Source organism: Hemitrygon akajei, chromosome 7, assembly GCF_048418815.1.
Source record: "Hemitrygon akajei chromosome 7, sHemAka1.3, whole genome shotgun sequence".
Taxonomy (NCBI): Eukaryota; Metazoa; Chordata; class Chondrichthyes; order Myliobatiformes; family Dasyatidae; genus Hemitrygon; species Hemitrygon akajei.
Window position 1 is genome coordinate 96,061,357 of NC_133130.1, and position 27,543 is coordinate 96,088,899.

The 27,543-nt window shown below is 38.3% G+C and overlaps 1 protein-coding gene across 3 annotated transcripts in view; it reads right to left on the reverse strand.

The window, feature by feature from the left end:
• abhd12 (abhydrolase domain containing 12, lysophospholipase) overlaps positions 1-27,543 on the reverse strand; it is a 158,364-nt gene that overhangs the window by 121,310 nt on the left and 9,511 nt on the right. The window contains exons 2-4 of one of the 3 annotated variants that reach the window (XM_073051492.1): positions 24,320-24,497; positions 7,845-7,969; positions 4,698-4,803 (exon numbers count right to left, since the gene is read on the reverse strand). In XM_073051492.1, coding sequence (XP_072907593.1) covers positions 4,698-4,803; positions 7,845-7,969; positions 24,320-24,495 — 407 coding nt within the window. In that variant the 5' untranslated portion in view covers positions 24,496-24,497. Of the gene's footprint in view, positions 1-4,697; positions 4,804-7,844; positions 7,970-8,221; positions 8,477-24,319; positions 24,498-27,543 lie in introns of those variants that run through there. The other 2 variants (XM_073051493.1, XM_073051494.1) reach the window with 2 other exon arrangements.

Genomic DNA, 27,543 nt, shown 5'->3' on the forward strand with positions numbered 1-27,543 from the left:
TGTTTCAGTGAATTAGAAACTACAAAGAATTTAAAGGCATCAGCAATCATCTTGAATGTTACAATGATCATAAAGATTTGGCAGATGCAATAATCAAAAGCACTGTATGAAGGCAGTCCATTATTTGCACTAGGAGTCTGTGCTGATTTGATTCATTTACTGTCAATCAAAAGAACAGGGCAGTATTCTCTGAAGGAATTCTTCCATCAATAACTATTATACCTAATACCTTGCTTTATAGTACTGTCATAGTACTAGTAGTGTTCTAATTTGTTCTTGTATTCCATTTAAATACATAACTTGTTAAACAGTAGTTTGTCCTTTCTTATACCTTAAGTATTTCTATAAAATTTCAGCTAATTGGGGCAGCCACTTAATTGGGTCCAAATGTACTGGTCCCAATTAACTGCAATCTACTGTATTTAACGAAAACCTGAGTAAGAACTTCTTTACTCAGAGAATGGTGCAGATGTAGAACGAGCTGCCAGCAGAAGTGGTGGATGCGGGTTCGACTTCAGCATTGAAGAAAGGTTTGGACGAGTACATGGATGAGAGGGACATGGAGAGCAATGGTCCATGTGAGGGTCAATGGGTCAGCACGAGCGAGATGAGCCAAAGGACCAGTTTCTCTGCATATTGCTCTATGACTCTAACAGGGGTATGTATTCCAAATATGGTCTGATTAACACACAAAATTGGCAGATCTGAGAATGTATATGTGAGGAGTATCAATTTAACTGAATTGTACAGAAAATAATAGTGGAGTTGGAAGTTAGGAGTTCAAATACACAGATTTCCTGTCACTCCCAAGACACTGTATGTGTGTGTGTGTGTACATTAAATTTGAACCACAAGCTCCAAGATCAGAGCTGACTACTGTTTTCTAATTGCAAATATCTTCCATGAAACAACTTTAGATAATCTTAACACATTTTCAATAAAATCCCGGGACCAAATTGAAAACTTCAAGCAAGAGTACAGAAAGAGCTAGTACAGGAGAACATCACAGTAGTCTAGACACCTTACTCTCCTGTGCTTTCTCAAAGAAAGTGGAGGGGTAGATGTCTTGCTGACCTGTAACATTATGATCTTGAGCCTTAAATGGAAGTGTCCCATTTTCCCACCCCTCCTCTAACAACCTTTTATGCCAATGAATATAAAAGTATTACTTTTTTTCTATTTTGAATGAATTTCAGCAATGCATATGCCCGGCTGATAATGGACATCCTCACTGAACTAATGTGGTTACCTTGTCTAACTGGAAAAATTGGCAGCAAACAACTGGCCCTGTGCTAAAAAGCATCATCATTATCAAACCATATCACTGAAATAAACAAGATACAAATCACTCTAACCTCCAGGATGAAGGATGATACATAAAAAAAAATAACCTGAGCATTTGTTTAAATCTAGTTGCTGTCTTGTTACTTAACAAATGATTATGAGGACGGCACTAAATGCACCTTTGATATTTTTGTTTAATCTAGCTCTACAAAAAGATTGCTGGTAGCTTTGCATCTACAAACAACGACTTTCCCTTTGCTGGTGCTTTGTTTCCTAGTTGTACAACAGTGAAATGAACAAACTCGACTTTGTTTAATCTACATCAACACGGCATTGTTAAGCTGCAAATATGCATATTTAAATCAGATATGGTAAAACCGTTTTGATGTTTCAACAAATATTACAGACTTGTATGAATATACAATAAACAAATGCAATTTAACTTGAATGACAAATAAAAATTCAGCCATAAGTCACTGAATACTCACACCGCCATTTCACAGTGACCTATTGGAACCATCCAAAGAGGAACTATACTGGTTTCAATTTCAGCAGGAAGTAAAAGGATATGGGCTTTCAAAGGATAAAGATAAGCAGATTTGATTTTGATATCTGACCTGGGCAAATTGTCACTGGATTGTATTTCCTTGTTCTCATAATAATTACTTCTATATAACATCAATGGCTATATTTGTGGTCTTCTGCTGCCATAGCCCATTCACTTCAAGGTTCAAAGTGTTGAGTATTCGGAAATGCTCTTCTGCACACCATTGTTGTAACATATGGTTTCTTGAGTTACATTGCTTTTCTATCAGTTTTAACTAGTCTGGCCATTCCCCTCTGGCCCCTTATTAACAAGGTCTTTTCACCCACAAAACTGCTGCTCGCTGGATGCTTTCTGTTTCTCAACCCATCTTCTGAAAACTCTAGAGACTGGTGTGTATGAAAATTCCAGGAGATCAGCAGTTTCTCAGGTACTCAAACCACTCTGCTTGGCACCAACAAACATTCTACTGTTAAAGTCACTTAGACCACATTTCATCCCCATTCTGATGCTTGGATTGAACAACAATTGAACCATTTGACCATATCTGTATGATTGGCTGATTAGGTATTTGCATTAACTAGCAGGTGTACAAGGTGTACCTAATAAACTGGTAACTGAATGTAATTTTCTATAAAGCTTGCCATAAAAAAAATTGACTGAGGATCTGGAACCTGAGCCATCTTCTGCACTTATTCATGTGATAGAGTCCCAGATCCAAGTAGTTCCAAATTAGTTCAAAAGGAACAACTATCATACGACAGCCTGCATTTCTCTGCAAAGCAGCATGTATTTATTAAAGAAAATAATATGCATTTCAGATGCTGGAAGAAAATGAATGCCAGATAAGGATGCAAAGTTGAGTGAACGATGGTGCAAACGCAAATGAGTGTGCTAGTGTTTGCTTAGAAAGCTGTTAGAATGGGCCAAGCAAGAAACAATGTTATGCGCACAAATTTAACATTAGTGAACTTGCATGTGTACGTTTCAATGGAAATTAACTAAATAAAATCCACATTAATGAATAGTGTCAAAGATATTTCCCACAGCAGCCCAATACTGTTTTTCTGGTATTCAGTACACTCAAAACAGCAGTAGGAGCAATGAAATGTCAAATTTGTTTCTGGTAAAATTTTCTTCCACATTGATATTTGCAAGACTGATATTGCCCCATTAACGAAAAAAACATAGCAACCTTTAAATAATGTTGTTTTGGTTTAATGACAGAGCATAGAGTCCAAAACATACATCAAGTAGACAGACTCAAATTGCAATCATTGCAGTCTCTATCCTTGCACTCCCAGGATTTGGCAGGTTTTCCCTCAAAATCAGAAAAGCTAGAAGGAACCTCTTCTGTTACTGCAAGATCATATTTCATCAGAATCAGAAATGACAAAGCAGGAGAATAACAGCTGACCAGCAGTGGCACCAAGAACCTTCTCATCTTTCCTCACAGTTCTGACCTCAGGAAGCAACCCTGAGGAAATCACACCACAATGCAACATTCCCACAGGAGTGTGCATCCAGGGAATACTTATATGTTCAAATGATGTTAGGGAGCTGGCAATGGAATCTTTACAAGTACATGGACACAGGAGGCAACCTTATTAACTTATTATTTAATTATTTATGGTTTTATATTGCTATATTTCTTCACTATTCTTGGTTGGTGCAGCTGTAACGAAACCCAATTTCCCTCGGGATCAATAAAGTATGTCTGTCTGTCTCCTTGTCCAAGGGATACTTAACAAGTTCAAGTTTAATTGTCATTCAACCATACACATGTACATATTTAAACAAATACAAAAGTTCCTCTAGGGCCAAGGTACCAAAAAACACAGCACATACAGTCACACTTGACATACACGGCTCATATATGACCAGAAGCTGCCAGTGACACGTCTGTCAAAATAAGAGGGACACCCATGAATGAATGCATTGTATAATGCAGTATTTATCAAAAATAAATGGTTCCTCACATTGACTGTTAATTTTGCTAAACTCCTAAGAATGTCATATAATTATCAGAGAAAGCAGGCAAGGATCTAGGGGCAAGTTTGTTAAGAGTGACAGTATCCCTGGACTTTCAATGCAGTGTAGACACTGAGGGGAGTGTATTAGCAGTATTCATAGGTCAATATTCACTACTCTTACAAGGCCAAGAGCATAAGGGGCAAAAAGAAAATGAACACAATTGGATCTAATATTATGCCTAATATCTTCCAAGTCACAGCCACGTCCTCTTTCTTGTTTTACTTTCAACAGGAATGAATAATTCATATTGTTGTTCATGGATACACCATCCATCCTTAATCTACTAAGTAAAGTCCCCCTGTCTATCATAGCCAATTCTTGTTTCGTGCCCTCATGTAGGAAGGATATACTGGCTTTGGAGGTGGTGAAGAGGTTCACCAGGTTGAATCCAGAGATGAGGGGGTTAGACTGTGAGGAGAGATTGAGTTGACTGGGACTGTACTTGCTGGAATTCAGAAGAATGAGAGGAGATCTTATAGAAATATAAAATAATGAAAGGGACAGATAAGATAGAGGCAGGAAAGTTGTTTCCACGGGTAGGTGAGACTAGAACAAGGGGACATATCCGCAAGATTCAGGGAAGTAGATTTAGGACAGAGATAAGGAGGAACTGCTTTTTCCAGAGGGTGGTGAATCTGTGGAATTCTCTGCCCAATGAAGCAGTGTATATTGTGATATATACACATACTTTAAATTTTCTTAATCTTTGAAAGATGAAATTAAATGTCATTTCCTTAAAGGAAAGCAAGGTGTATTTTAATAACTATTTTTAAAAGTTCCAATATCTGGAATGTTTGTTTTCTGCTGTCCTTTACAAGCCTCTTCAGTTACTTACCAAGCACCGATAGTAATTGTCTCTTCAGGCTGAAGATAAAAATTCCATGTGTGGTTCAAACCTTGGTCTTGTGGCCTTTTTAAATCAATGAAATATGGTACCCGCACTAAGAAAGAGAAATGAGGCATTAACACTTTTCATGACAACAAAGATCATATCAAAGTTCAAATTTAAGATTAAACCCACATTGATTCTCTGATGTACACTTGCAAGTTAAAAGCCCTTCTCATATCTATATAAAATGTCTTTTGTCAAAAGACAGATTCTATTTACCCCCAATTTCCCCTAAACAATGCTTATTTGCACATTTTCTAATATTTAAATTTCAAAATAGCTTTCCACTAAAATCTCTTACACAAGGAACCAATAGTGTGTGTTGATAAATATACTTTCTTTACAGCTTAAGTTAGTATAGCAGCAGAAGTAACTATACTAGTATTCAGAGGTCTGGTTTGATCTAGAAATGGGAACTTAAATCTCACCATGGCAACCACAGAAACTGAGATTCAATAATTAAATATATTTGTGTGCAAGCTTGTACTAGTAGCAGTGACAACCAAAATACTATCTTGTGTGACTTCTGACCACCAATAAATAAAATATGACTGTTTAATTTGAGGGTAAAAATAACTAAACATTGCTTAAAAGAGAATGATCAAAAGGCCTACATTATCTGTGGATGCTAAGCTATCATCTATTTTAATGACAAATATAGGTTAAGTGCCCCTTATCTGAAATTCCAAAATCCAAAAACCTCCGAAATTCAAATTTTTTTAAAGCGCTGACATGATGTCACAAATGGAAAATTCCACAAGATGCTGGGAAGGTTCACAGGCTATCGATACACAGGTCTCTCAGCACCAAAGGCAGTTCTGAGAGGTGACCTCACATACATAATGAGCAGAAGTTAATGAAAAATAGAAAAACACTGCATAAAGGAAAAAAAGATCTTGATCATGTATTGTCAGCAGAGTGAACATATACCATTTAACGGTATGTTGATCATAAAACAAGTAAAAATCTATCACAACAAACTGAAAATTTGAAAGTAATTCTGAATATTCAGCAGGCTAGTTGCAGAAATTTAAGGCACAACATTAAATTTTTAAGTCGTCTGCTGATCATGAAAATCCAACACCAGAACAAGTCTACGATGCTGATCGTTTTTATCTTACATAACGGCATTAAATTTTTAAAGCCTTGCTTTTGAAAATCTAACACCAGAACAGTCTATAATATTGATTATTTCCATATTTGACATAAAATCTAAAAAAAATGTACAAATAGTGTACTGTAACCTTGTAATCAAAATACAGCATGGCAGGTGGAGACTGAAAGCTTGCCATTGTTGAACAGCTGATTCAGGTATTCTCCCGATACCGTTGAGCTGCTTTTGTTACCCTGCACACGTTATATTTTTTAATGGTATGTAATCATTTTTAATGCAAATACACACTGGTAGCACATAAATTCAAAGTTAAAAATGATGGCAATCCCAAACTATCTCATTATATATTCCAAAATTTTAAAAAAATCTTAATCCAAAGCACTTCTAGCCCCAAGCATTTCAGATGGGGGGGGGGGTGTCTCTCTCTCTCTCTCTCTCTCTATATATATATTATATATATATAGAGAGAGAGAGAGAGAGAGAGAGAGAGAGAGAGAGAGAATATATATATTCTCAAGAGAATACCCAGACCTGCCCTGGGTATTTTATATATAATATTCTGATTCTAAGACTAAAGATAGGCAGGAGAAATCAAGAAATTGACACACTGCATCACAATTATATAGTTTAACTATATGAAGTTTAACTAGCAACACTTCATGAATTTTAGAAAATTGTGGGAATTAACTGAAAAGTTAGAGGTAGAGGGCAATTACAAGGAAAAAGCAGAGGCATTATAAATTTACATTAAAAAAATGTACAATAACCAAGCTCACAAAGGGAATAGGTGCAAGGCTCAAGGGCTTTGATTTATTCAGTAGTAAAGTCAAACAGTGCTAGTCACAGGAGCGTGAAGGTCTAATTTAACAGTACCGTAGATGTCGGATTATAAGCCGCTACTTTTTTCCCACATTTTGAACAGCTTTGAACTCTGCGGCCTTTACTACGGTGCGGCTAATGCATGATTTTTTTTCATGCCGCCAAAAACATTTTGCCTCGTAACAGTAGACCAATAAAATTGATGAGTAGTTCACAGAGGTCCAATGAAATTGTATGATAAATCAAGCGCACTTTCACAATTAAATTATTGTAAATCAGTCATTTGTACTCACCCTCATCAACATGGAAAACACTCGAAGAAAAGCATTGTGCTGCCTTTATGGCAGTTATTTAGTTTATAATATTTTCGCTTAGTAATTCATTTGTTAGTTAAAGTTAGAAGTGTTTTAACTATATTTGTTTTCTGTACTACATCGCGGGATGCTATGACGTCACACCCGGTTTCACCGCGTCTTGTGGGAAAAATACCGGTTTGCGATAAACGGGAAGGCGGGGGGCGAGCGGCGGAGCCAAAACGCTGCTTTTAAGTTAAAGGCGATCAATAACTTTTCCTGGTAGGCTGCAGTATATATATTTTTTACCAGTCGTTAGGAGATATTGGAATGTTGTTCAGTAAAAAAGTATACGCAACTTATATTTAAAAGTAGCCGCGTTACAGGCACGGTTCGAAAAAAAGCATTTGCAATATGTATTTGTTTATGTTACCATATGGATTTAATTAAAAGTTAAAAAATCCTCACGTGTAATATCTTTCTGTGTAAATATCTCATATTACAACGTGGGACACCTGCGGCCGAAAATCCGGTGCGGCCTAAAATCCGGTGCGGCTTGTACAAGTACAAAATTGATTTTATTTCTAAAATTAGAGCCAGCGGCTTTTAATCAGGTGCGCTCTGTAGTGCGAAATCTACGGTAACTGACTTGAATAGCTAGCTTGTTCCCATCTAAATCAGCGAAAAACAAATCTTTGATCAAAATTACCAGAAGCTTGGACAAAGAGCTTGGTCTAATAAATGACAGAAATAGCAAGACAATAGACTTAATGAAAGAATTATAGAACTCACATTTATACAGGTCAAGGTTGGTGCATAATACTTTGAATGGTCTAGTGTACTGCATTGGTAATTAGTAGCACTCACCAAAATTTAAGAAGACAAGCTTGGCTTGGATGGCTGGACATAGCTTTACTATGAAAGGAATGCATATGTACACTGCTAAGAACCACAAAGCTACTTTCTTGATTCTGTTCAACAAACGGGATCGTCTAAAGCAAAAGGGAAAGAAAAATGGAAAAATGTTACTGAACAAACAGGACAAACATTGTAATCAATAATTCTATATTGTGAATAAACCAAAATGCTCTTTTCATAATCACATTTCATTTGTTTATAATTAAAAGCAGAACAAAATTAAATGAATACAAAGCTAATAGAATTTTTAAAATTTGCATTCATTTCTATTGCAAAGCTTTAAGAAAAGGAATACTGTAACTTAAGTTAACAGCAAGACAACTTACCGAATTGTTACCAAATGCTGAAAAACATCATTCCTTCCCATAGATGAATTACACAATATTTCTATTTAAAAATAGATCATCAATATTCTCACAGAAGTAATTAATCACATGATAGGATATTTATGCTTGAATGTTCATTAATCATGGTGCTGATCTCCCCAACACAAAATACAGTACAAAGTACACAATGAAATAATTGGCTAGTACTCAATCACTTAGGGCCAAGGGGAGTGAAAATTGATGGCAGTGTAGGGGTGGAAAGTAGGGAAAATAGTGGGATAGGCTCCTCTACAAAGGACCCAAAATGTGAGCTGCGACTATTTACAAACAGGAGAATAGCATTAGTCCTGCAATCACGTTCAGTATTGGGTGAGTACTGGAAAACAAACAGTGAAAGAGAAAGAAGAATGACTCTGAAGTAATGTTCTAGTTATGCACACTATAAAGCATTCATTATTTGAACGATGGATATCTGAATGCTGGGTTTGTTAGTTTAACAAACTAATGTGCAACTAGTATGCAAATCCTTTTAAAAATACACAAACAAAATGTTACTTTCTGAAAAAACATTATTTGAAATATTCTTAAAACACCATATAAACGAAGGTTGGTACTGTGTGGAAGGTATATCATGATTTTACAACAGCTTTAAGTAAAGTTGATGCACAACAATGCTGCAGAGAAACATGCTACGATTAAAGTAGTAAACCAATTATTTGGGACACTATGCTGCTTAGCTGGGACAGGAGACTGCTGCCAAAGAGTTTCTAACTACCATCAGATGAGTGCACTTGTCTGGCCATTAGATATCACACTGTGCTTAGAGTAAAGAGTTTTTAAAATAGCATCAGCTGTGTGCATTTCAGTTCAAAAAGTAATGATTTTTGTCACCGACAGTTGACAAGAAATAAACAGTAAGACAATTCAAAACTGTTTTGCTCAATGTGGATTTAAGCATTCAAGCTTGGAGATGTGAGAAACAGCTGGGAGTGAAAATAAAGCGATTTCAGTACTTCAACAAGTTAAGGACCAAGAAGAATTTATAAATATCAACAATCATCTTGAATGTTACAATGAAAATGAAGATTGGAGGATGTAATTGACGAAAGCATTGTATGTATGAAAGCAGTCTGTTATCTGCATAGGGTGGCTTGCGCTGATTTTGTTCATTTACAGTCAATCAAAAGAATATGGCAGCATACACTGGTTGAATTCTTCCATTGATAACTATTACAAACCAATACAGATTTATAGTACTGCAGTAGTTTTGGTGGTGTTCTACTTTGTTCTGTATTTCATTTAAATATATAATTTATTACTCGGTTAAATGGTAGTTTGTCTTTTTTGTACCTTTTTAACTATTTCCATGACACTTCAGCTAATTGGGGCAACCACTTACTTGGGCCAAAATGTACCAATCCCAGTATGTCCAATTAACTAGACTCTAATGTATTTAACATCATCAACTAAAGCTAAATTGTGAAAGATGTTGCTGTACTGGCAAGCTTTAAGAAAGCACACTCTGAATTCCAGCTTGGAGATGAAAAATTCCTGACAAGGATACTGCCAGCATGTTTTACTTTATGTAGAATTTACCACACTGAGGTAGGCCAGATGATACTACATATTTTCTATTACATCATGTGATTTATGATTCCATTATTTCCATCAATGTAACTAAAATAAAAACAGAAAATACTGGAAGCACTGAGCAGGTTTTAGGTAGCATCTGTGGAAAGAGAAATGGTCAATATTTCAGGAAGGAGAAAGAGAGAAACAAGTTAGTTTAGGTAGCAGACAACGAAGGAGAGGCAGCTAATGTCCTTTGCCTTAACTGTCACATTAATCATCCGGTCTCACTCTATTAGAAATATTCCTTTGCTCCACCCCTCCCTCATCTTCCCTGCTACTTAAATCAAATTTGTTTCCCTTTCCCAGTTCTGATGAAGGGTCTTCAACCTGAAACATTCCTTCTTTCTTCTTCTGGAGATGCCTGACCTACTAAGTGTTTCCAGTGTTTTCTGCTTTTATTATACTTTCATCAGACTAACTGCTGAGCAGCAGATTTTTAATTGTAACAGAATTTTATCTTATCTTGAAGGTGGTTACATTTAAAAGGCCACTTGTGGATTTGAAGTCCGGTTAACATTCCATTGTCTTTTTATTAACACTGGCCTTTGGTGGAGACTTTAAAAATCAACAAAATGGAAACTCACCGTGATAGCTCATGTGGATCATAAACCTTTGGTGTTATCTGATATGTGAAAGGTCACAAAGGCATATTTAATGGTGTTAAACATTTAAAGTTTATATCATATAACTGTCAATGACACACTGACCTTAAAAAATGGCAAGTTGATATAATTGAACTTCTGAAGTGCAGTACAACACTGGGCTTCTACTGCATAGACTGAGAAACACAAGAGACCGCAGATGCTGGAATATGGAGCAACAAACAAGATGATGGAAGAACTCAGCTGGTCAGACAGCATCCATCCAGTCTGCTTCCTTCCACTGATACTACCTGGAGTTAGTTCCTCACCAAGTTTGTTACTACAACCATATGTTAATACAAGTGAACAAAGACGCATTTCCAACCTCTGGAGGAGCAAGTTACCCCATCTACAGCAAGACCACATTCTAAAGTTTGGTTTAAGACCTTGTGGAAGGTCTTGAGAAGTAGTTTGGGTTTGTCTGAGAAAGGTGTGCAGCGTAAGTCAAAGTCAAGGAGAAAGGCTTAGAGATTTAGCTATGGCAAGAGGAGAAAAGTGATAAAGCATTTGTACAAAAATGTGCTACTCTTCACACAATAGTGTCTACTGATTTACAAATGATAAAGAAAATTTCAATCATGCAGAAATTCAACTGAAACATGTGTACTGAAATGGGAGACATAGACTGGTTATGACAAGTCAAATTTGAATAACCAGCAGTTCAAATAACTTGAAGAGCAAAAGTAGACTTAATTAAAACTGGAGCAATACAGCAAATCAAACAGCATCCATGAAGTGAACACAAGGGAATGGACAGTCAATGTTACAGATTGAGACCTTCATCTGCACTGGATACTGATTGGGTGACTAAAGCACCTCCACTCAGTCCATTGCGTCAACTGGGATCTTCCGGAGGCCAGCCATTTCAATTCCACTTCTCATTCCTGCACTGACATACCTGTTCACAGACCTCTCCAATGCCAGGTTACAGCCAAATGAAAATTAGAAGAACAATACCACATATTCCACCTGTGCAGTCTCCAACATGGTGGCAGGAACTTCCAGTAACTGCTCCCCCTCTATCCCTTTTGCCCCATTTTTCTTTCATCTGTTTCATCTTTAACTAGATCCCATTACTGTATCTTTCCCTCTCCTCTCCTACCCTTTGCATCTGTCCATCACCCACACATTCCTCCCACAGGTTTCCCTCCCCGTCTCCCTCCCTTAATTCAATGCCCCACTGACCTCTCCTATCAGATTTGTCATCTTCAGCTCTTTAGCACTTCCACCCATCATCTCCCAACCTCCAACATCATCCTACTTTCATCTGAAAAAGCCTAGTGCTGTTGGAGAGTCTTAACCAAAAAACATCAACTGTCCATTTCTCTCCATAAATGCAGCCTGAATCAGCATTTTGTGTGTTGCTCCAGATTCCAGCACCAGCAGTCCCTTGTGCCTTAATTAAAAGAGGACTAATGTATACAGCTGCAACTTTTAGTTCAACATGAAGGCGTAATTCTTTCCCTACGAGTTAACGTGGTCACATGACCTTAGCAACTAAAGACAGACCATAAAACTTAAGAGCAGAATTAGACCATTCAGCCCATCGAGTCTGCTTCAACACTATCAAGGCTAATTTATTATCCTGTTCAACCTCATTTTCCTGCCTTCTCCCATAATCTTCCACACCCTGACTAATCAAGAACCCACCAACCTTTGCTTTAAATACTGTATACCCAATGATTGCCTCCACAGCTGCCTGTGACAATGAACTTCAGATTCACCACCTATAGCACAAAGTTTGACACTCATCTTGACTTGACATTTCAGACAATGTGATAACTGATTGGCCTTCCAATATGGCCACACAAAATCACTGAAAAGGTGGGGGTTGGGAGGAAGTTGGTTATACAGCAAGTAACTGATCTAATAGCACAGTTCTCCCATGCTTAGTAACAATTTCTAAATATAACTACTTAGAAAATACATTAAAGAGTCCAAAAGATCCAATGCTCTGCGTTTCTGTTCCTCTTTGGTCTCTTCCCATTTTATCACTTCAACCATGCTAAGCAGTAGCAGAATCTGCATTCTAAACACTCAAACGCATAAACAGGAATTATCATAAAATGGCAGCATTTGCTAGGGAGAGAAACAACATCCATTAAGTAGGGATGTGCAAAAGCTAATAGTAACACTATGCAACAGTTTCTTCCCCCAAGCTATCAGACTCCTCAATACCCGAAGCCTGGACTGACACCTTGCCCTACTGTCCTGTTTATTATTTATTGTAATGCCTGCACTGTTTTTGTGCACTTTATGCAGTCCAGTGTAGGTCTGTAGTCTAGTGTAGCTTTCTCTGTGTTGTTTTTTTTTATTACATAGTTCAGTCTAGTTTTTTGTACTGTGTCATGTAACATTATGGTCCTGAAAAACGTTGTCTCATTTTTACTATGCACTGTACCAGCAGTTATGGTTGAAATGACAATAAAAGTTGATTTGACTTGAAGAGCTCTGCTCAGCATGTTACTGCAAGTGCAAAATACAAAGATTGCAAGATTAGGAAACCTTGATCAGAAAAGAAAAGGAAACATATAGTGCTTCAGGTAGTGCCGTTTGGTTTTGAGCGACTCTTTGAGATTTATATAAGGTACAGAAGAGACTGAAGAAAAAAGTTATGGAAACAAAGGATACACAATGGCCTAGGCAAGTAGTCACAAGGACAATCTCAAAAAGTTCCTTTAGGAACCAAAACAGAAATCCATGTATGGAGCCATGAACAGGATCCTCAAGGTATATGTTTTATTGGTATTCACCAGGGAGAAGGCACTGCAAGGAAGGGCGACAGTGATTGTGTCAAGAACAAAGTGTTAGAGACATTGACATGCATTAAGGTGGATAACCAACGGTCTAACCCACAATGCTATGGAAAATAAGAGGATAACTGGGGCTCTAATACATAATTGTTAGCCACAGGTGAGGTATCAGAAGACTAGTGGATAAGTGTTCCCTTATTCGAAAAGGACAATGGGGATGAGCCAAGAAATTACAGGCCAGTGAGCCTTAAATCAATAGTAGGGAATTATTGGAAAAATTTTAAGAGGCAGGATTTATGTGCATTGAAAAGGGAGGGATTGATTAGAAAGAGTCAACACAACATGCTGCAGGGAAAATCCTGTCTCACAATTTGATGGAGTTCTTTTGAGATGGTAATTAAGAACAATGAAGTCAGTGCAGTAGACATGGTTTACATAGCATTTAGCAAGATTTTTGATAAAGTCCCACACAGTAGGGTGGTCCAGCAAGTGAACTCCAAGGTGCATTGGCAAACTGGATCCAAAATTTGCTTGGCAATAGGAGGCAGGGGGTAGTGGTCAAGAGTTATTGCAGACTTCTAGTCTGAGAAACAAGTGGTGTACCACAGGGAATGGTGCTGAGACATTTGATGTTTTTAATGTACAGTACTATGCCCAAGACTTCTGCACAACACTGTAGTAATTATATGTACTGCACTGTACTGGTGCCACACAAAAACATTTCATGACGTGCAAGGGATGATAAATCTGATTCTGATATGGGTCTCTGTTATGGACTGAGAGTGGGAAGGGAGCAGAGAGAGGGGAATCATGGTTGGGAAAAGGCATAGCGAGAGGGGAGAAAGTGAGAAGCACCAGAGAGACATTCCATAATAATTCAATAAACTAATTGCTTGGAATCAGATTACCTTGCCTGGTGTCTCAGGGCTGTGTGTATTTGCACCCATGCCACCCCCTGCCCCTGGTACTCCTTCACAGCCACCTGTCCCACACTCTTCCCACAGCACTCCATCCTCACAACTCCCAACATCCTTTGTTCCCACCATTTTTACAAACTTGCTCCCTATGTTGACAAATATAATACAGGTGACTTCCCCCCCCCTTTACAAAGGTAGAGCATTCCTATGAAACCTTTCTTAAGCTGAAATGGCGTAAAGCGAAGAACCATTAATTTATATGGGGAAAATTTTTGAAAAAGCGAAAATCCTCTTTGTAATGCAAAAACAGGTTACTAATGTAGGTCTTTTGTAAAAGCAAAGTGGTGTAAAGCAAACATTCGTAAAGCGGGGGACACCTGTACTTTACAAAAGTCTTAGGCACCCGAGCTATATATATGTGCCCAAGACATTTGCACAGTACTGAATATAAGTAAATTTGGATGAGCATGCAAGTGGCCTGTTTAGCAAGTTTGCAGACAACACAGAAAATGGTGGAATAGTAGATAATTAAGAAGATTATGAAAGAATATAAAGGAGTATAGATCAATTTGAAAATTGAGTGAAACAGGGACAGATGGAAGCTAATCCAAATGAGTGAGCAACAGGACATAGAACACTGTGTACAGTTCCGGTCGCAATACTATAGGAAGGATGTAGCAACATTCAAAAAGGTGCAGAAGAGATTCTCCAAAGTGTTGCCTGGAACAGACAGATTTCCTCATAAGGAGATATTGGATGAGCAGAACTTATTCTCTCTGGAACTTGGGAGGCAAAAGTGTGACCTTCCAGAGGTTCATAAAATTATGAAAGATGGGGTAGCTAATCAGTATTTCCCAGGGTGGGGAAACCTACAACTAGAAAACATGGGTTTCAGTGAGGGGGAAGAAACTTTAAGGAAATAGGAGGGGCAAGTTTCTCCACATAGAGGGTGATGCTTATATGGAATTAGCTGCCAGAGGAAGTGGCAGAGTCTGCTACAATTTCAGAATTTAAAATGGCATTTGGACTGGCACTTGGACAGGAAAGAGGTAGAGAGATACAGGCCTAACACAGGTAAATGGGATTCCAGTGGTTAGGCATCACTGTCAGCATAGATGAATTGCACCACTCTCATCCGTCTAGCGGAATTAGTTCTTACTCTCAATAATTTCTCCTTTGGCTCCTCCCACTTCCTCCAAACCAAGGGTGTAGCCATGGTCACCGGTATGGGTCCCAGTTATGCCTGCCTTTTTGTTGTCTTTGTGGAACAGTCCATGTTCCAAGTCTATACCGGTATCCATCCCCCTCTTTTCCTTCGCTACATCGACGACTGCATTGGCGCTGCCTCTTGCACGCGTGCTGAGCTCGTCAACTTCATTAACTTTGCCTCCAACTTTCACCCTACCCTCAAATGTACCTGGTCCATTTCCGACACCTCCCTCCCCTTTCTTGATCTTTCTGTCTCCATCTCTGGAGACGGCCTATCTACTGATATCTAGTACAAGCCTACAGACTCTCACAGCTACCTGGACTATTCCTCTTCCCACCCTGTCTCTTGCAAAAATGCTATCCCCTTCTCACAATTCCTCCGTCTCTGCCGCATCTGCTCTCAGGATGAGGCTTTTCATTCCAGGACGAAGGGGATGTATTCCTTTTTTAAACAAAGGGGCTCCCCTTCGTCCACCATCAACTCTGCTCTCAAACGCATCTCTCCCATTTCCCACACATCTGCCCTCACCCCATCCACCCGCCACCCCACTCGGGATAGGGTTCCCCTTGTCCTTACCTACCACCCCACCAGCCTCCAGGTCCAACGTATAATTCTCCGTAACTTCCGCCACCTCCAACGGGATCCCACTATCAAACACATTTTTCCCTCCCCCCTTTCTGCTTTTCGCAGGGATCGCTCCCTACGCGACTCCCTTGTCCACTCGTCCCCCCCATCCCTTCCCACCGATCTCCCTCCTGGCACTTATCCTTGTAAACAGAACAAGTGCCACACCTGCCCTTACACTTCCTCCCTCACCACCATTCAGGGCCCCAGACAGCCCTTCCAGGTGAGGCGACACTTCACCTGTGAGTCGGCTGGTGTGGTATACTGCGTCTGGTGCTCCCGGTGTGGCCTTTTATATATTGGCGAGACCCGACGCAGACTGGGAGACCGTTTCGCTGAACACCTATGCTCAGTCCGCCAGAAAAAGCAGGATCTCCCAGTGGCCACACATTTTAATTTCACATCCCATTCCCATTCTGATATGTCTATCCATGGCCCCCTCTATTGTCAAAATGGATCCAAACTCAGGTTGGAGGAACAACACCTTATATACCGGCTGGGTAGCCTCCAACCTGATGGCATGAACATTGACTTCTCTAACTTCTGTTAATGCCCCCACTCCCCTTCTTACCCCATCCCTGACATACTTAGTTGTTTGCCTGTTCTCCATCTCCCTCTGGTGCTCCCCCCCAACTTTCTTTCTCCTGAGGCCTCCCGTCCCATGATCCTTTCCCTTCTCCAGCTCTGTATCAATTTCGCCAATCACCTTTCCAGCTCTTAGCTTCATCCCACCTCCTCCGGTCTTCTCCTATCATTTCGCATTTCCCCCTCCCCCCACTACTTTCAAATCTCTCACTATCTTTCCTTTTGGTTAGTCCTGACAAAGGGTCTCAGCCCGAAACGTCAACAGCGCTTCTCCCTATAGATGCTGCCTGGCCTGCTGTGTTCCACCAGCAGTTTGTGTGTGTTGTTGTTTGAATTTCCAGCATCTGCAGATTTCCTCGTGTTTGCACCAAACAGTGTGTTTCTGTGCTGTACAACTTTATTTCTAACTGAAATTATTACCAAATTATGTTGTTTAAAAAGTACAGTGGGTCAACATTCTTAAGGCTGTCAGCTAATCTTTCTCATGTTATTTACAATACGACCCAAGTTCCCTTGATGAAATTACTGAAGAGTAATCCCTCCTGGGTATCCATTATCCTCATGTAATACAATCCTAGCCAGTCATTATTCTACTTCTGAATGTTGAACAGCACAAATTGGTGCCACGCCAAATGTGCAATATGTGTGTACAGACAGTTACAATATGAAGCCAGTAAAACAAGTATTAATATTTCTCAAAGTCTGAGCAAAAGGACTTTTGAAGTTCAGAATAAACTAATATGTCACACATTCACTCTTTACAGTATTTTCACATAAACATTAAAAATGTTAAAACTAAATTTTATTATGTGACTAAAGAGAGCAAAATAAGAATTTGACATACTATATATTAAATGTTCTAGAAAATGAATTTTAAATCATTACAATCGCTACCTGATTAAGATGCTTGACAACACACACACACACAAATAGATTCACAGGCCATTCTGGTTTCCATTTGGTCACCAGAACCATATCTGGTTTCCACTAAGTTGGATATTGAGAACTAATTACAACATGCAACCAACTTAATTATTAAGATGATTATCTCTAAATTCAAAAATCAGATTAGAACTTTCCAACCATGATGGAACTGAAATAAAGAGATAAAACATTTAAAAATTCAATTTAACAGAAAGCCATACAATGGTAAACTAATCTCCTTTTTAAGCATGGTGCACCAGGTGTTCAGAATATATTCCATTTGGGATTATTACTCCATGAAAGCATTTTTAAGACTATGATTGTCAATATGGATTACAAGCGGTAAACTGTTCAAATGTACGTTAACGAATGAGACTTCTGACCGAACTGCCTCTGGGCAATTAGAAAAGAATCAATATTAACAGATCAATTCTTAATGTATTAAACTAAAGTCTCAAGGTTTAGTGAATGCCTGAAGGAGAGGTTATGGAAGGGAGGAGATGCTGGAGGAAATGTTGACATGTCGTTTCCCTTCAGTTTGGAAAATTTGTTGAGAGCAAAATGTGCCATAGAAGAGATTTGTCTTTAAACATCGCTCAATCTTTTGAGACTACAGTCAGTTCTATTCCAAGGGCTTGAGTGAAACACATGACAAGCTCCATATAGTCCGTGGCATTTGTCTACACTTCAGGTGTGTGATTTACTCCCAAGTCACAGATGGGAGTCTACACGGAATACATGGATTATTTTTGTAAATATCTTTAATTACTTAAAACAAAAATATAATAAGTATATAATGTCAAATTTTCATAACATGTTCCTCCTATTACTTAGTAGTTCACATAAGTTAACATTTATTTACAACATTAAAGCAATAGTTCATGGTGTTTTAACACAGATTTCAACTATTTAATATGCAAAGGCAGGAGGACTCTACCATGTAGATCCTCTGTGGAGTCCTTGAAGCCTATGTCAGTATATATCCTTAAGATGGGAAAGTTTTTGACACTTGGTCATAGCCAACACTCCCAGAATACATTAGGTTTCTTGCATCCTCATGGATAATATTCACTGCTTTGATAGCTTTCCAACAGTAACCATTTGTTTCATTGTGTCCCTAGGAACAGTTTCATGCAGTTGTTCAGGATGAACTTCAAAAAATACCCTACATCTCCACCAGGTACTTCTGGCAAAGACACATTCTCTGAGCCAATTTTGAATCCACCTAACTAGCTATGCCTGGATTGCATGGGATCTAACCTCTCAGGCCAACCTACCATGTGGGACCTTGTCAAAGGCCCACTAGAGTCCAAATAGAGAACATGCTGTCAGACTGCAAATAACTCCTTCCTGATAATGATCACATCCTCCAAAATATCTCCACTTATTTCCCTAAATTCTTAAGACACCATAATTTTCTCCTCAGTAAACACCCCTTTGTGGCTCGAGACACATCTCAAATAAAAAGATAATTACCCGCACTTCTGCTGAAAATCTTAGTGCATTTAATGTGATAATAAAATTCCACAACTCTGGATTAGGATTAGCAGAGAAATTGTCCTGTAACAGTACAGACTTTATATTTTTTCATTTTTGTTGCTTTTATATACAGTCATGAATTTAATGTCTACTGACACTTGTAGAAGCAAATGTTAATTGCCTTACTTCATTTTATCTAACATTTTCATCAAAGCACTAAAGCTAAACTTAAGCACACTAACTAATGCCAGTGAAGATCAGAAATAAGGAAATAAACCTACAATTCTGTGGCTAGCTAAGAAAAGAACCTAGATCAGGCAAGTTGGTGTTTCACTCACATCAAAAAGTTAATATTTATGGTTGGGCAATGGATCTAATCTAAATAACAAATTGAGAGTTAATGTGCAGATAGAAATAATGAAATGAGAATGCAAGAGGTCTGCTGTTTGTAGAAAGCGATAACTATTTAACTTTAAACTACGTAATAGACTACTGAATAAAATGAGAGCTGGTAGAGTTAGGGAACATATCAGGGTGGATAGCACCTAGCTGGATAACTGAATGTAGGAAAGGGAGTTGTAGGATAGCTCAACATTCTACTACATGGGTCCCCACAAGAAGTATTTGTTCATTGTATTATCATGTATTTGTTCATAGTCTGTATTATCAAGTATTTGTTCATAGTCTGTATTATCAAGTATTTGTTCATAGTCTGTATTATCAATACAGATTTTTTAATAAAATGTTTTATAAATTTGCAAATGACATGAAAGTGGAAGAAAGAGTCAACACTGAGGAAGACTACAACCAAATTCAAAGTAAGTTTATTATCAAAGTACATAAATTTTACCCTTGAGATTTATTTTCTTGCAGGTATTCACAGGAAAATAAAAAGAGAACATACAATTTATTAAAAACTAAACATAAACAAAGACTGACAAGCATTGTGCAAAAGACAAACTGTGCAAATAAATAAGTATATAGTACTGAGAATATGAGTTGTTGAGTCCTTGAAAGTGAGGCTGTGGGTTGTGGAGTCAGTTCAGAGTTGGGGTGAGTGAAGTTATCCACCCTGGTTCAGGAGCCTGATGGTTGAAGAGTAATAACTGTTCCTGTGCCTGGTGATGTGGTTCCTAATGCTCCGGTACCTCTTGCCCAATAGTAGCTTCAAGAAGAAAGCATGACCTGGATGCTGGGAGTCCTTAATGATGGATGCTGCTTTCTTGTGGCAGGACTCCATGTAAATGTGCTCAATGGTAGGGAGAGCTTTACTTCTGTTCAACAGTACCTCTAGACTTTTCTGTAAACTAGTTATCAAAATACTTCAGTAATATGTTTGCAAAACAGTGAAATAATTTCAAAATAAGTGTCAACATATGAATCTATAGTATTTAAACAAATTAAATTATTGTATGGTTAAACAAAAAAAAGTTCTCAAATGACTAGATAAAAAGTGGGAAGACGAGAAGCAAATAGATTTTATTTTATTTTTTAAATTTAGAGATGTAGCACGATAAGAGGCTCTTCTGGCCCAACAAGCCTGGGCTGTCCAGTTACACCCATGTGACCAATTAAACCTCTAACCCTTGTGTCTTTGGAAATCGGAGAAAATGGGAACACCCTCGGTCATGGGGAGAACATACAAACTCCTTACAGACAGCAGTGGGAATTGAATTCAGGTCAATGGCACTGAAACAGCAATATGCTAACCGCTACACTACCATGCTGCTGATAGTACAGTAAAAATAAACAGACCACCAAAAATTTTGATACAAGCTAGTAAAGCATAGCGAGCTAAAACAATTTATTTTGAAGAGGTGGAACAAACACAAAGATGAAATACTAAATAAATCATAGCCAACTTGTACTGTGTACTGTTCTGGATGCCATATACTTGAAAGAATAATAAGAAACTGGAGAAGATAATTAATGAGCTTATAACACTTATACCAGAAATAAAGGTTATAATTATCACAAAGTGTTGAAAAAGCAAAGACTGATCTAACAGGTATTTAAATTATGAACAGCTTTGATACTTGGTGGAACAAAAGAGAATATATCCATTTGTGGGGAAGTGTTGGGAAAAATATTTCTTAATACAGTTCTGAACTTGATGTCTTTTTTTAAAAAATCATACTCTTTTAAGTTGCCTCAGACAGTTTTGCTATATTAAAGATACAATACAGAAACAGTGGAGAGAAAAATAGTGTGGTTAACTAGTGTGGAGGGCCATGAGTACAAATGGGATACAACATATCTGACATAATCAGAAAGTTGCACAATGACTACGACAATAAATATTTCATTATTGTGGCATGGGTGGAAACCTAATTGATAAGATTCTGATAAATAGGTTCCAAGAAAGAAAGTCATCAACATGGCAGACAGCGACGCGTTCAAAACCAGAGATAGTTAAGGCTGATAGCAGGCTAACAAGTTGTGAAATAAAAAGTTACAAGATTTTATTTTTTAAGGAATGGAAACAATCCTTGAAAAATCAATGACATTATTAACATGTGGTAGTTACAAAGAAATCAAACAGCAGATATTTTTAACCTAACTCGCCATCATAGGGAGCAGTTGAGTGCCATTTAATAGGAAGCTAGACAGGCAAAAAGAGAAAGACCAGGGAGTTGTACTAATAGAGTTAACTGAAGAAAGTTGGGAAAGTTCGGAGAATAAATCCTGGTCTGAACTGTTTGGCCCTTAACTTATGCTATACATCTAATGTTATTCTACTTCTGGTTAATGATATTCCATTTTCCCATTTCCTGTCTAGTAAAACAGAAGTCCCAGATGGGTGAAGTATCAGATGTAGTTCCAGGGCAAAGGCATATGGCCGAGGAAAAAAAATGTTTTAATCTCCAGCTGCCTTTTCTAAAACTGACCTTCAAAGTATTCAATGATAAATCTAGAATGGATGTCTTTGACCTCAATGGTTTCTGCCACACCATCCTAAGCTGTTGCTTTCTCCACCAACGATATTCAAGACAGGTCAAGTTAAGTCATTTTAATGTGCTGGAGTAAAATATTAAAACAATTGCTTTTAAATACCATGCTTCTGATCTAGCCTGTTAATCCTGTTATCACAAAGGATAAACCCAGCTATATCTTACTGTAAAAGTTCACAAGCAGACATATCACCATTATTTTGCATAACAACAAATATTAAAAATGTTCTTAAGAATATTTTTATTATTCAATGCCTTTTCCAATATTTATCAATCTTAAATAGGGACACCAACAAATTATGGATAAAACACATTAACAGTGCAGGCTTCTTGCCTCCCTTGCAATTAACTAAGCCAAAGAAAAGCAAATTAGAGAAATCTACATTTTGTATATTATTTAACAGCCAATAATAATATGAATTACTTTATTACAAGTTATAAACATAATGTAGAATAGCATACAATACATTGTATCAGCACGTCCAATTAACTCTTAACATCGAAGTAATCCAAAGACACGAAAATTAAATCTTCCTAAAGCTATTTTAAGAGGCTGCATTAATGCAGAGCAGCAATGTAACAGCACCAAGTCTGGCAAGGAATGCAACAGTTAGGATGCATTCTGTTTTATATCTGCAACTTTAAGGGCCCTCTATTTCTAAATCCTAATTTCAAATATTTTTAAAGAACAATTTTAATTCAAACTCCATCTTGGATGGTCCCAAGCCCAGCTGTGAAAGGAGGAGGAGAGTTGGGCATGGGCCTAGCAATCCTGTAAAACCCAGAGCTACCAAAATGCTAATAGAAGCTCCAAGTGCCTCATCACTGGGAGAGAAAAGATCCAAGAAGATGGGTTACACCTGGGGACAACTTGAAATACTGGCCCAGGACAGAGGACTCTGGCAAGCTGCTGTCGGTGGCCTGGGTCCCGCTAGGGGTATGGGCTTGAGAAGTTTTACTTCCGAAAGCAATATGTTAGGATACAGTTTGGAAGAAATTTGATGCATGATTTGTGGTAACTGAAGTGACAGACAGTAACAATGCACTCATCTCCATCGCTCTCCTCCATTGTTTTTCCTCATTATATGTCAGGTCCAACAATTAGGTGACTATACTATTATTATCTGTCTGTTACCAGTGTAATAGAAAGTGGATGTAGAAACTATGAGATGAGAAGTATCCAATTTCCATGATATCCTATTATAAATTTCTCCGGAAAATTTTTTACTGACTCAATACTTGCAGCTTTTTTAAGGCAGTAAGACAATCTAGCTTGAAACACATTGAACAAGCTATCTCCTTCTTCCAGTACAAATGCTAGTTATTTACCATTTTGCAACACAGCAATTATTCTGTTATCCTGATTCCAATTCTCCCCAAACCACAGAAATAAAAAAAAGTGAACATTCATCTTTCTGCAGTCACAGACAAATCTGCTGTGTATGAATTGCTATGATGTTTGCAAAGCACAGGAAGGCGAACTAAAGGGGAAGGAGGGGATGAGGGGGGTGATAGGGCTGAGTTGAGAGGAAAAGGAGGGGTAGGCATGTTTGGAAAAAGACAAAGGGATGATGGGAAAAAGAACCAGGGACATGGACAAGTCCAGGAGAGGATACAGTGGAAGCAGGTGTGGAGCAGAACATAAGGGGAGGAGGGAAAGAGTGGATCTGGTCCAGAGGGGAATGAGAGGAACAGATGTAGGGTTAGTCTGACACAGGAAGGTAGTCTCAAAGGATCCACCAGAGGGCAAGTATCTATAGGGAAATACTCTCAGATACTGCAACAAGGCAGTATCCTAACAGAACGATGATTCTTCTTGAAATGACACTTAAAGGTTGGAATGATTCAATGAGCAAAATATATATTTAATATGGAGCAGTTCAGCCCCGTTCTAACAGCTTCCTGATTGTTAAGCAGCAATGGATGTATGGGAACGTAATTCCAGGAAACGCTGTTCAAACTTATACAGTAGCCTCTGAACAATTGAATTATCTTTCTCGTTAATAGGTTAAAAGCTTGTGGAAATGAATCAATCTATCGTTTAAGTCATCGTTGAATTATTTCCACAATCTGAAAATCTATTCAAGTTGAAGTACATTTTAAAATATTTTCAAATGACCTCTTCCGTCTTTGAGAAAAGCTGACTCAACGCTTGAGTGCAACTGAAAGGTACAATCAGGTCCGCTTCGGTGACTAAAAAGGTTATATTTAAGGTTACTATTACTGCATGAGAGAGCGAGTATTTATATATAGAAAATTAACTCTTTAATGTCTAATTATCTTTAAACGGAGCAGGTTTTGAAGTTGTCAATAACATGGTAACTTGTCTGTCGTATCTTTGATGTTACAGCACTAGCCCATTCATGGTTGGATCCGTCTTACCTTCGGTAACCAATTCTCATTCCTGTCTTCGCATCCGTGCCGAAGTCGTTGTCCTTTTTACTAGCTGCTGCCGTGTGGTTGTGTTTCAATCTCGGAGCAGTTTGCGATGAGCCCTTCTGTACGGTTGTAACGGTGGTGTCATGTTCTACTGTCAGAGAATCAGCCCTCCTTCGCATTACTAGAAAAACAAAACGCCAAGTACCACCTTTTACTTAGGAGAGGCGGTGGGAACGGTAACAAAAGTAATCGAGCTGAACGGAAATGCCCCGGGAGCTGGTAAGGGGGGTTGTAGGAGAACCGGCGAGGTTGAACCGTGATGAGGCAGAGCGCACCGACTTCACTCGCACGCTGTTCGGTGTTTCTGAAGGCACCCAGTTTGGTACATTGTTTGCAGCAACTCCCACCTCTCTGAATCAGCTGATCGGCCGCAACCTTCAACCTCTCAGCTGCTTGCAACGCGCAGGCCTCGCACGCTTTAAGAGACTGCGTTGAAATCGGAATCCATTTTTCAGACTGGCAAGAAGGTCATCGAGTTGTCTGATCTTAAAGCATTAACCGTACAGGAAAACTTCACCAAAATGATTTAAGAATGCACAGCATCAGCTTTTGTATGTGTTTGTGTGTGTGTGGGGGGGGGGGCAGTAAGCCGTAAGTTAGTATTGTAATTGATAATGCAGCTCGTTTTCGATTGAAAATGCTGCATTATTCCTGCTTGCTTCGCGTGTTGGGATAATTGGAAAGCAGGCACTAGCACTATGGGTTTAAGTCAATTGGCAGAAGGGCCAAAGAAGATCAGGGTTTTTATTTGACGCAGGGGTAAAGAAAGAGTCTATAGGAAAAATGTAGGGAGGAAATTGGAGCGCACTATCTGACAATGATGAAAACAAATTCAGTGATAACTGTTGAAAGAGAATTAAATGGAATGAAAAGCGTAGTTATGAGAGAAAGGCTTGTATGGGCATCGCGATTCGCGATTTTAATAGCCGGTTAGATTGAATAATAATCACTATTAGTAACTGATACTATAGTCACCAGATGGTTTTATTGATCATTATATGGTTTAACATTATGAAGTATTTTCTAAGATGTGCAGTAACTGTAGACTTCGTTTCAAAAAACTTGCATTCAAATTGTATTACTCTACAATTTCAGGAGGCCCCAAACTACACAACTAAATTGTACGCTAAAGACAATTGAGTCATAAATCATACCAACTGTTTTGGATCTTGATTAAAGGAGCAAGATTGGCCAGAACATCACAAAACTATTCCTAACTTTTTAGAAATAAATTTTACATTTACCTTGCAACACAGACTGGGTGTTAGTGATGAACCTGGATTTTTGACTATTGAAAAAGCTGCATTAATGCTCAACATAAACCTGATACATGCTTTCACCTGGCTACTACCATCAGGAAGGAGGTACACATTAGGACCCACACTACCAGGTTCAGGAACAGTTACTGCCCTTCAACCAGCAGCCTCTTAAACTATCTTGGATAACTTGACTCAACTCAATTCTGAACTGGCTCCACAACCTATAGATTCACTTTCAAGGACTCTACAACACATGTTCTCAGTACTATTTATTTACTTTATATTAACTTTTTAAAAATAATTTGCACAATTTGTTTTTCTCAGTATTAATCAGATTAGAAAGCAATAGCCAATAGGATCAGAAGTCTGTTTCTTCCCAAGTGTCATTTTTTCCCCAAGTATCAAGCTGATTAAATTTATTAAGTAATACTGAAGCAGATAAGTGGTAAGAAATGCTATATACGTATGAATTATGTCTCTGAAGTAACTGTTTGCATAGCAGACTGTGAAGTATATTCTTATCAGATTGTAGAAGCATGTAGAGTGTATAACCAGTAAAATGAATGCCAAGTCAACTGTATAAACATGTTAAAATACATTCAATAGAAAAGCAACTATAATTCATTTGTCACCTTGTCAAAAATCATCCTCTGCACATTAGAATCTAACAGTGTTTCCTAACTTTTTTCAGCCCAATACCCCACCCCCCAAGCACTTTCATACTTGCCAATGCCCCTCAGGCACAATATATTTTCCAGAACCCTATAGCGTAAAAACCTGTCTACCATATGCTAACATGAGAAAAATTATTCTGTTTTAAATTTGCCTTTAAACCTAGCTTACAGTACCTGAGCACTGTACAGCAGCTTTGATAGCAATGTGATCCTTCAGCTTGATGGTTTTTAGCAAGAGTTGAAATCTCTGGTTCAAGTTGTGACGGCAAAAGCCTTAAGTCCCCACACATAACAAATGTTCAAGCAGTTAATGTTTTTTTTTGTGACTATGTGGTTCAATGCACTGAAGCTTCTTTCAACAAGGTAGGAGGATGAAGACGCAATCAAGAGCATTTTGGCTCATCTCCAGACCATTTTATATGACAGTGTAGCCACATACATCAAAAGCCGACATTTTTAAAAGGCATTTTTGCAGCTTCTTCGTTCTGAAATTTGATCATTTCTTCTTGCACGGAAATGGATTAATTACCCAGTCCAGAATTTCCAGATAATTCAAATCATTGCATTGATTCTGAACATCCTTCTTCAGTAACTACAGGTGTAAGCAGTACTCTTGCAAATCATTGTCTGTGAAAGAGAGTGCCATACTATTCCTACAGGGAAACTGTGAGAACATTCTTCTCCCAGTATTTTGCTTACATGTATATTTCCAAATTTCCAATAAAAGTAATACTGTACTTTCTGCCTGGATTAAATTGAAATTCTCACTCTGCAGTTTCATATTTAGAATGTTAATTCTGTCACACAAATCGACTCGGTATGCCACATCTCCACGTAGAAGTTCAATCTTGTTTCCCAGGCTCTTGTCGACTTTGAGCAAATATTCAACCACAGTGTCATAGAAACGTAGAAAACCTACAGCACAATACAGGCCCTTCGGCCCACAATGCTGTGCTGAACATATACTTACTTTAGAAGTTACCTAGGGTTATCCATAGCCCTCTATATTTCTGAGCTCTGTGTACCTATCTAGGAGCCTCTTAAAAGACCCTACTGTATCTGCCTCCACCACAGTCGCCGGCAGCCCTTTCCACGCACTTACCCCTGACATCCCCTCTGTACCGACTTCCAAGCACCTTAAAACTGTGCCCTCTCATGTTAGCCTTTTCAGCCCTGGGAAAAAGCCTCTGACTATCCACACAATCAATGCCTCTCATCATCTTATACACCGCTA